We start from the raw sequence: 9804 nt of genomic DNA on the forward strand, positions 1-9804 counted from the left end.
CTGGCCAGAGGAGGGCTGGATTTGGGCAGTGTTGTCGTTAGCTGCTGTCTAGTCAGTTTTGACTCCTGGCGACCCCGTGTGTGCAGAGCAGAACTGCTTCATAGGGATTTCAAGGCTGTGACCTTTCAGAAGCAGATCACCAGGGCTTTCTTCCAAGGCGCCCCCGGGTGGGTTTGAACCACCAATTTTTCAGCTAGTAGTCATGCACTTAACCGTTTGTGCCACCCTGGGACTCCCTGGGCAGGGAGAGGAGGCCAAACCAGGGGGGGAATCTAGTCACACTCTCTGCCTTGTTTCCAGGGGTCCTCGGCCAGAAGGGCAGCTGGGGGCCAAGAGGCTCTGAGGCCTCTGTTGCCAGGAACACACCCCAACCAGGAGCAGCATGGACCACAGTGAGGGGGCTGCCGTAGCCCCAGCTGGCATTGCCGTGCCTCAGGAGTTGCTGGAAGAAATGCTTTGGTTTTTTCGGGTAGAAGATGGTAAGTGGCAGGAGATTTGGGGTAGGGAGAGCTGCTCCTCAACACAAAGAGCAGAGTTTGCCTGAAGCCCTGCAACACGGGCCTCCTCCTCCCAGGCAGGCAGCACATTCCTCCACGGCAGGGGCTGAGGCTGGGCATCCGGCACCCAGAGCGCTCTGGCACACGGTGGGGCAGGTAACAGGACGTGGGAACGAATGACACCCATTTACTCATTTACTCATCCCTCCACTCATTCAACAAATACTCAGCTCCTGCTGTGCACCCGGCACTGTTCTTGGCACTGCGGTTACAACAGTGGATAAAACACAAAACTCTTTGCCCCAGTGTACATGATAGCGGAGGAGACCGAAGGGAACCAGGATAAATAACTGAAATGCAGAGTGTGTTGGTGATGAGTAATGAGGAGAAAAATTAAGCCGAGAAGGGCATGGGGAGCACGCGGTAAGGGTGGAGGCATTTGGAACTGGATAATGTGGTTGAGTAAGGTCTGGATAAGAAGGTGACATGTGAATAAAGACTTGCAGGAAGTGAAAGAAGCAGCTGTGCGGCGTGTATGAGGAAGAACATCCCAGGCAGAGGGAACAGCAAATGCAAAAGCTCTGAGGCTGGATAGCGCCGCTTTTCGGTACAGTGTGGGCAAATCTTGACCGGACAAATTCCGATTAGCTGCTTGATGTATTATCTGCGGCCAAGTGTTAAATCTGGTTTAACTACCCCTCTGTCCCTTCCTTTCCCAAACCACACAAGGCCAGCCTCTGGCAAAACTGGAGAGTGTGCGGTGTGTCTCCGCCAGCCTCTTTTCCTGCACATTTTTCTTCCCTGCTATGCAACTGTGGTGCCATCTTCCCCATTAGATCAGGGCTTCTCCAGAGCAGAGTCTGCCATCTTGTCACCCCTCCCCTTTCAGAATGGTGGTTCCCCAGGCTGGGAGCTCATCTCCTCCCACTGCACCTGGTCCACAGCAGGGGCAGTTGATGCTGTGAGCTGGTCTGAGCCCAAGCCCCAACCCCTAGTGAGCCCATGGGGCACCTGGCCTCTCCCTCAAAGCTGACTCATGTGCCCCTCCCCAGCATCTCCTTGGAATTATGCCATTCTTACCCTGGCCTCCATGGTGATCGTGATAAGCACCGTCCTCCTGGGAAGGAGTATCCTGGCAAACAGGTGAGGCGTTGGTCTGGGGGTGGCCTCTGGAGGGAGGGGGTCCTGTTCTTCCAGAGGGCACCTGTGACTCTGCGCAGGCAGGTGTCGCCTGGAGGCTTTGACTGTCCACCCTCTGGTTCAGAAAAATGCAGCCTTTAGGGCCCTTTCAGGGAAGCTGTTGGAAACCCAGCAGCTGTCCCTGATGACCATTCCCCCCAGCACTGGCCGGCAGACAGGGCAGGGGCTGGTGTGCCTCAGAGGATATGGTCTCTGGTTCTGCGGTCACACAGACCTGGTTCAAATCCCAGCTCTGCCACTCACTAGCGAGGCAAGTCACTCAGTACCTCCGAACCACTGTTTCTTCTATAAATGGCAGTAATAAAGCATTCCTTCCTCCCAGGAGTGTGCTGAGTGCTGAGTAAATGGTAGCTATCGCAGAGTTAGGAATGCTGTTAAAGCGGGAAGCCTTACCCTGCTCTAAGGCCAAATCCAGGGTCAGATAGAGACCTGAGGTCAGCTGAGGCTCCTGGGCTGTTTTTCACATTGTCATACAACAGTGCTCCTTAACCCTGGATGCACAACAGAATCACTCAAGGAAGAATATTAAAAACACAGATTGCTGGGCCTCACCTTGACTGGTTCTGACCTAATGCATCTAAGGTGGGATGATTCTAATGTGCAGCCAGGGCTAACCCGAGACTTCCTTGAGGGCAGGGATCACATCTGACTTACTTTGTTTCCTCACGCAATTGGAAGTCTAGGGGTACCACGAGTAAAACCGACTTGGAGGGAGGATAGATTTGGAAGAGGTATTGGAAGGAAGGCTGGAGGATAGATTTGGGAGCTATTGGAAGGAAGGCTGGAGGATAGATTTGGGAGCTATTGGAAGGAAGGCTGGAGGATAGATTTGGGAGAGCTATTGGAAGGAAGGCTGGAAACATAATGAAGAACAAGATCATGCAGGGTCTTGAATGCCAGGTGGGCAGTGGGGAGCCACTGACGGTGCTTGAGCTGGGGAGTGATACGTGCACACATTATGACTGGTGTGTGTAGGCTGGTTTGGAGAAGCAAGCAGGGAGATTCATTAGGAATTTCCTGTAGTGGTTGGTTTGGGGGATGGGGTGGAGTGAGGGTGGGGATGGGGTGTGGGGTGACCAGGACCTGAACTAAGCAGGATGACAGTCCTGGGATCAGAGACAGTGTGGTTTGGAGGAAAGAAGACAGGCTTCCGAGTCAGGAGACTTAGTGCACGTCCTGGGACTGAGCCACATTTCCTCACCTGGGGTGGGGGGGGTCATGGTTGAGCTCACAGGTGGCGGTGAGAACTCGGTGACACAAGGCATGTGCCAGTGTAAGCTGTTTCTCGGCAGAAGGAACAGCAAACCATCTCGGCTTCTCCCCAGCAGCTCTCAAAAGAGCCTATAGAATTTTCCCTCAAACCCTCTGAGCCACTTGGGAAAGCCCCATCCTGCCCTAACCACTCAGTATTCCAGCTCAGGGAACTCACATTCCAAAGTGTTTCCTCTCTTCCCAGAAATCGAAAGATGCTGCCACCGCAAACCCAAACTCCGGAAGTCCTAGATCTGGCAGAGGCCGGAAACAAAGATGACAGCAGCATGAACACCCTAAAGGAGACTTTGCTCTCAGAAAAGCCACACTTGGCCCAAGTGGAAATTGAATTCAAAGAGAGAGAGATGTCCACCACCGCTTCTCCTCCAAGACCCCCCAGAACCTGAGAGCTAGTGAGGGTACAGAGCAGTGTCGACCCCCACCAGGGCCCTGGTCAGGCTCACTGGCCTGAAACCTCTCAGGTTTCACTATTTCTCTCAAGCAGCCTTTTTCTTTTTTTTTTTGGTTACCTGATAAAATGAATGAACTGCAATTCGACTAAAAATTGTTATTTAAAAAAAAAAACCTTTTTATTAAAAATGCTTTTGGAAGTGGGCAGCTGGAATGGCATAACTTGTTCAGATAGTCGTGGTCCATGTGTGCAAGTGGCTTGGAGCAAAAGTGCAAACCCGTAGTGGGCCTGGGGGTCAGGAAGCTTGGCCAGGTGTCTCCGCATGTGGTCTTAGCAGTTCACGGCCTCCCTCTGACCTCGGCTAGAGGCCAAAGGCTGGGTCAGAACTGCTCTTTTCAGTCCCACTCCCGGGACAGCTGAGAGGGGGAGGAGCAGGATTCTGGATTCAGAATCCCCTTCTTGACAGAGTAGGCAGGGGTAGGGGGCTGGGGACCATGCTTTCAGGGGACATCTAGGTCAATGGGCATAACAAAGCTTATTACAAAAATGTTCTGCATCCTACTTCAGTGAGTGGCGTCTGGGGTCTTAAGAGCTTGCAAGTAGCCATCTAAGATGAATCAGTTGGTCTCAACCACCTGGAGTAAAGGAGAATGAAGAACACCAAAGACTCAAGGAAAGCAGTAGCCCAAGAGACAGAAAGGGCCACATAAACCAGAGACTTCATTAACCTGAGACCAGAAGAACTAGATGGTGCCTGGCTACAACCAATGACCGCCCTGACAGGGAACACAACAGAGAGTCCCTGATGAAGCAGGAGAAAGGTGGGGTGCAGAACTCAAATTCTAGTAAAAAGACCAGACTTAATGGTCTGACTGAGACTGGAAGAACCCCGGAAAGCATGGCCCCTGGATTCTCTATCAGCCCAGAACTCAAACAATTCCCGAGGCCAACTCTTCAGACAGGGATTGGACTGGACTGTGGGGCATAAAGTGATACTCGCGAGGAGTATGCCTCTTAGCTCAAGTAGATACAAGAGACTAAACGGGCAGCTTCCATCCGGAGGTGAGATGGGAAGGCAGAGAGGGTTAGGAGCTGGTTGAATGGAACATGGGGAATCAGGGGTGGAAAGGAGGAGTGTGCTGTCACAGGATGGGGAGAGCAATTAGAGTCACATAACAACGTATGTATAAATTTTTGTATGGGAAAAGAAAAAGAATCCCTTTCTTATCCCTTCCACTCAGCAGAGCCCTCTCCTTTACTTGCTTATGTGCTAAGCATCCAAGAAAGACCTCCAGGCCAGGGACCTTGTGGTAAAATTAAAAAAAAAAAACCAAAAAACAAAAACCTATGGAACCTCCTGACTCAAGACCCTCTTCTAAGACCTTTTTCTAACAGGGGGATCCCAAATCACATCAATGTCCAAGAGAGTATCCTGATCCCATATTTGAGCCACCATGTTTTGGTGTAAAGCTGTGGTGGCAACACCAAATAACTTTTGCAAAAATTTGTTTTATTAACCAAAAGTGCTTTAGGTTGTATGTTACAAAAGTGGTCTTTGAACACTCAGACCCATCGCTGAGGGTTCTGGGTCTCTCCACACCAGACTACCCAAACCAAACCCATTGCCGTTGAGTCAACTTCGACTCATAGTGACCCTGTAGGACACAGCAGAACTGCCCCATAGGGTTTCCAAGGCTGTAAATCTTTATGGAAGCAGACTGCCACACCTTTCTCCCTCGGAGCGGCTGGTGGGTTCGAACTGCCGGCCTTTCAGTTAGCAGCTGAGCATTTTAACCACTGTGCCACCAGGGCTCCTTCAACCAGACTACAAATGGGTATAATTTATACACTATGTTTCTCCCTAGAAGCCCGGGGCACGGCGTCAGATACTGCCAGTTGTGGGCACCCTGGAGTCCTGGATGATTGTCACTGGAGGGAACGACTTTGTTCTGCAGCTTTGATCATTCAACTTGAGGAGGCTGAGCCTGAGGGTCTGTGGACAGAGTCCTTAATGGTGGGAAAGCAGGGGGCCCTGCCGGCTAGTGAGAGAATCCTCGGAGCCTCCATACACTGGAAAACCCATAGTCCTCCCTTCCACTCTTGCTGAGGAGAGGCAAAGTGCTGCGAGTACCTCTTCTTGAGATTATTTTAACTAGCTTTCACTTGGAAAACTGTAGGGTTTGTTGGCCACAGGCCTAGCCTAGGGCTTCTGTGAGGTCAGAAGACAATGGGAGGGTCGGGCTCCAGCCTCCCAAACCTGCAGCTGCCCTTCCCTTCCCGTCCACCCGGCAGCGCTAGGACCTCAGGGCTGTCTCTCCTGTAGGCTGTTAGGTCTACACATATGCGGGCCTCCCACAGCCATCCATGTCTGGCCCAGCTGTTTCTGCAGCAGAGAGGGGGTGGTGACACCAGGCTGTCCCAGTGTCACAGTGGCTGTTTCCTTGCGGGGTTACCATGGAGCCTAGGGCCTGGAGGCAACAGGAACAACATCCCTGCCTGCCCCTCCAGCTCACACAGTGACTGAGAGGGACACTGCTTGGCGCCGCAGAAGGGGTCAGCTGTCCACCAGAGGGAAAGGCCAGTGGTGAGAAACCAGCCCCTATCCCACAGCCCTGCCCAGCTGCCAAGGCTGGGACCCTGAGGGGCACCTCAGAAGATCTTGAAGCCCTTCAGTAGGGTCAGGGTGGGTGCCTTGCGCTTGCTCTGGGCCCGGGATGACTTCACGGTGACCAGCTTGGCCTGGGCCACAGTGGGCATCTCCTTCAGGCTGGTGGTGGAGAGTGTGTTGAAGGTGCAGCTGGCCAGCCCATGCCGGGCGGTGAGTGGGGCCTGGTGGGGCAGGGCCCTTTCCTCGGAGATGAAGAGGGGCCGGGCCAGGGGGCTCTTCTCCAGCTCCCGCCGTGCCTCCCTCACTGCCTCGTGGAAGACGTGTTGCACGTGTTCAAAGTCCAGGCAGGCAGAGACCTCGAAAAACAGGCACCCGAACCTGCCCGCCAAAGCCGCGCCCTCTGCCTTGGTGACCTGCCTGGCAAGGAGAACAGGGCATGGCAAGGCAGTTAGGAGAATCCTTTCAAGTCAGGCAGACCTGGTTCTGCACCAGCTCCCCTACTTACTAGTGGGAGGCCCTTGGGTCAGATTCATCTCTTGGAGTCTCAGTTTTCTCATCAGTAGAATGGGATAATCTGCCTCCTAGGATTGTTGTGAGGATTAAGAAAGATAAGTTGTGTCTAGTGCTTACCACAGCACCTGGCACAGAGTCAGCACTCCGTAAATGGTGTCTGATGTCGCCAGAGCCAGAACTTAGGAATGCGCCTAGGGGAGAGGGAGGAGCTGGCCCAAAGTTTCTCATGCTAGGCCCTGCCTGGGGCCAGAAAAAAAGGCCATTTCCAGCTCCATCTCTTTCCTTCCACAACATGGGTCCCTTGGCCAGGAAATGGGCCACCCACAGCCCTGGCTCGCGGGATCAGCTCTAGAGAAAGGCAGTCGTTTGGATCAAAGGGGTGGTAGACCACAGTCTGCAGAGGCATGGTGGGCTGAGGTGACTTGAGAAGCCTTCGGTTGGCAGAGTTCTCAGGACTTGTGAGGAGTTTTGTCTGCCTGCCCAGAGGAGGGGCAGAAGAGAACAGGGTGACAGCATGGGAGGAGGGGGGAAAGGAGAGAGGGAGTAGCACCTATTCCCAACTTGGTCCTATACCAGCTCCCATGATGGTGGGATATTTGTAACTGAGAATGTTCTAGAAGCTTCCTACCTGAAAGCCATGGGAATTGAGGTGGAAGGAAAGAGCCTGGCCCTTGGATATGTCAGATATACAGAGAGCGAAGAGACAGGGGTCCCTGGGGTCTGGAGGCCAAGGTTCTAATAACTGAATGCTCCTGTACACCACCCACTGCTGAACTGCCCCCACCGCCATTCCTAAGGACAACGGCACAGCCCATGAAATGAGAGGAGATGCCAAGGTGGGCACTGGTGGGGAAAGGTTTCTCAGCCAAGGCTAATTTGGCAGGAATAGGGGGCCCACAGTGGGCTAGCTGCCCTACGTACTGACCCATGGTGGCAGGTAGGGTGAGTATCAGAGGGACAAAAAGGGTCAGGGGCAGAGCATCTAACCCACTCCCCACCCGTGTCCTGAGGAACCTCTCTGAAAGAATACTTGGTATTTGCTTTTCTGATGAACTTAAATCTGTAACCTTGTCACTGTGGGAACACGATGAATGGACTTTCAGAAACAAGATCCCCTGTGTGTGCACGCGTGTGTGAACGGGTGACACGCACATAACATCAGCCTTTTTCTTTACTTATTTTGTTGCAGCTTAGTGAAAGTTTCATCGGCGGGTTGGGAACCACTGATCTGACCCATATTTTACCCTTTCAGCTGCAAGACAATCATAGAACACGATGACCAATGCGCAGCTAAAAGCTAGATTTTCTGTGTCCACTGACTCCTGATCTACTGACCCTGGAACTTGATCAAAGAAGGAAACGGGGATAAATTGTCATGACTTGTTCTTAGTGAACTGATGTTGCTTCTTCTGAGCCCCATATTCTTGGTGATTTGCTGTCAAACCATTTTTAGACAATCTCTTTAGCAAAGATTGGGGTTAGAATTCTCCCCATGTTGAATCTTCTCACCCCTCTCCCAGGCTCTGTGATTCCTCAAAGACCACCATCAGTGGCTTTAATGTCTCTCATTTCTTGAGATGTAATTTGGTTCTGAGGGCTTGACCACCTCTGAGGGTCCTGTACTGTGGCCCCACCTTTACCAGACCACCCTTCCCTTTGCCCATTACCCATCTGACCTGTTCTAAGCAAAGGGTCCTCCTCTTGCTAACACTACTCAATGGGCCTCTGGGGTGTGGGGAAGCAGCAGTGACCAGCCGTGAGCAGGGAGGGTCTCCCACGCCAGGCCCTGCCTGTGGCCAGAGGAAGAAGGCCAATCCCAGCCCCATCTCTTCCCGAATGCCACAACATGGGTCCCTTGCCACACCTTCCAGGTGGACTGACCACATAGGAGGAATGTTGAAGTCCAGTGGGATTACTCTTCAAGTGTAGATATCAGTCTCAAATGCCTCAGGGGCAGGCAGGCAACTTGAATGCACAGAGAGGGTAGAGGCAAACCATTGGCAGTGGGGGGAGGGGGGACGCTGGGGTGAGAGGGAACAAGCACACCCCATCTCAGAAACATTCCAATTCCGCTAAAACACGGTGCCAGCCAAGCAAAATACGGCTGCAGCATTCCGTGGTAAGCTGCCCTGTGGCCCAGGCTGTGAGACCTCTGATTCAAACCCAGCTCTTTCTAAGAGAAACTGCTTTCAGCACAGCCAACTGTGGGAGAGCCTGGGGCATACTTGGAAGAGGTGAGAGCTGGGTGGACCAGAACAGACACCTGACCCAAGGCAGCCAATCAGTCTCTCTCCCTAGAAGTGGAATTGAGCTCTGAGGACTGAGTCAGCTGTGGGGAGTGGGAATGGAAGGTCACATAGACTCTCCAGGGGTGAGACCAAGAGAGACCCCAGGGTCCCATGGGGATGGAAAGAGTGGCCTCCCTTCTGACTTTCGGGCTCCTGTGTGGCCCAAACGCCCCTCCCTTCCTGTCCTTGGCTGCCTGGCAGACCAAACCCACCGTACTCTTACAACACACCCCCTTTTACCTGAATTGAGTGGATTACTGTTCTTAGCGGAGTCCCAGTGGGGCTCAAACAGTTAAGTGCTCAACTGCTAGCCAAAAGGTTGGCAGTTCGAACCCACCCAGTGGTGTCTTTGAAGACAGGCCTGGCGATCTGCTTCTCTATAGAGCAGTCCTACTCCGCACGCGTGGGTTCGCCGTGAGTAGGAATTCATTTGATGGTAACTTACAACAACTGTTCTTAGTAGCCAAATAATCCCAGAAGATGACACCTCCCTTTACAAATGAGGAAAGTTAGCTCCGGAGATATGGGACAAAGTGCCCTGGCTCACCTGTACTGGGCCATGTCCAGCTTGTTGCCCAGCAGCACTGCTGGGTAGCTGCGCTGGGTCTCCTTTGCATGCAGCGCGAGCAGCTCCAGGTAGTTGCTGCTGCCCTCGAAGCTCTGGCGGCTGTCGACGCTGTACACCACCAGGAAAGCGTGGGCCCAGTTCAGGTAGCGTTTGCAGTTCCTGGGGGTGTCCTGGGGCAAGGGAGGGAAGCCCCAGTCAGGGGCAGAGCAGGTCCGGTAAAGGCCTCACCTGAGCTGCCCCATCCCACCTCGCCATTCCAGGCTCTTTGTATATTGCTCCCCAGCAGAGCCCTTTTCAAAGGGGCGTTTGACTGTGGACTTGGCTTGGCCTGAAAGGAGACACTGTCTGGTGAACCTCCTCTCACCACCCAGCCAGGGACTTGGAGACCTTGGCCTGTCAGACACAGAGCCAAAGACGCTGGCATGGCCCCTATGGAGAACCGGCTGCCCCTGGGCACCAGCCTGGGC

General features: G+C 53.2%; 2 protein-coding genes across 3 annotated transcripts in view; one reads left to right on the top strand and one right to left on the bottom strand.

Moving 5' to 3' along the window:
* The first annotated feature begins 382 nt into the window (after positions 1 to 382).
* SLC51B (SLC51 subunit beta) lies at positions 383 to 3355 on the top strand. The gene is made up of 3 exons (XM_004374666.2): positions 383 to 479; positions 1550 to 1640; positions 3154 to 3355. The coding sequence occupies exons 1-3, from the start codon at positions 383 to 385 to the stop codon at positions 3353 to 3355; spliced, it is 390 nt and encodes a 129-aa protein (XP_004374723.2).
* Positions 3356 to 5782: 2427 nt separating this feature from the next.
* The window catches only part of RASL12 (RAS like family 12), a 13493-nt gene continuing 9471 nt past the window's right edge, over positions 5783 to 9804 (bottom strand). For both annotated transcript variants that reach the window (XM_004374667.1, XM_012555095.1), the window contains 2 exons: positions 9317 to 9507; positions 5783 to 6385 (listed from right to left, as the gene is read on the bottom strand). In XM_004374667.1, the coding sequence (XP_004374724.1) occupies positions 6010 to 6385; positions 9317 to 9507 (567 nt within the window). In that variant the 3' untranslated portion in view covers positions 5783 to 6009. The remainder of the gene's footprint in view (positions 6386 to 9316; positions 9508 to 9804) is intronic.

Source organism: Trichechus manatus, unplaced genomic scaffold, assembly GCF_000243295.1.
Source record: "Trichechus manatus latirostris isolate Lorelei unplaced genomic scaffold, TriManLat1.0 scaffold00030, whole genome shotgun sequence".
NCBI lineage: Eukaryota > Metazoa > Chordata > Mammalia > Sirenia > Trichechidae > Trichechus > Trichechus manatus.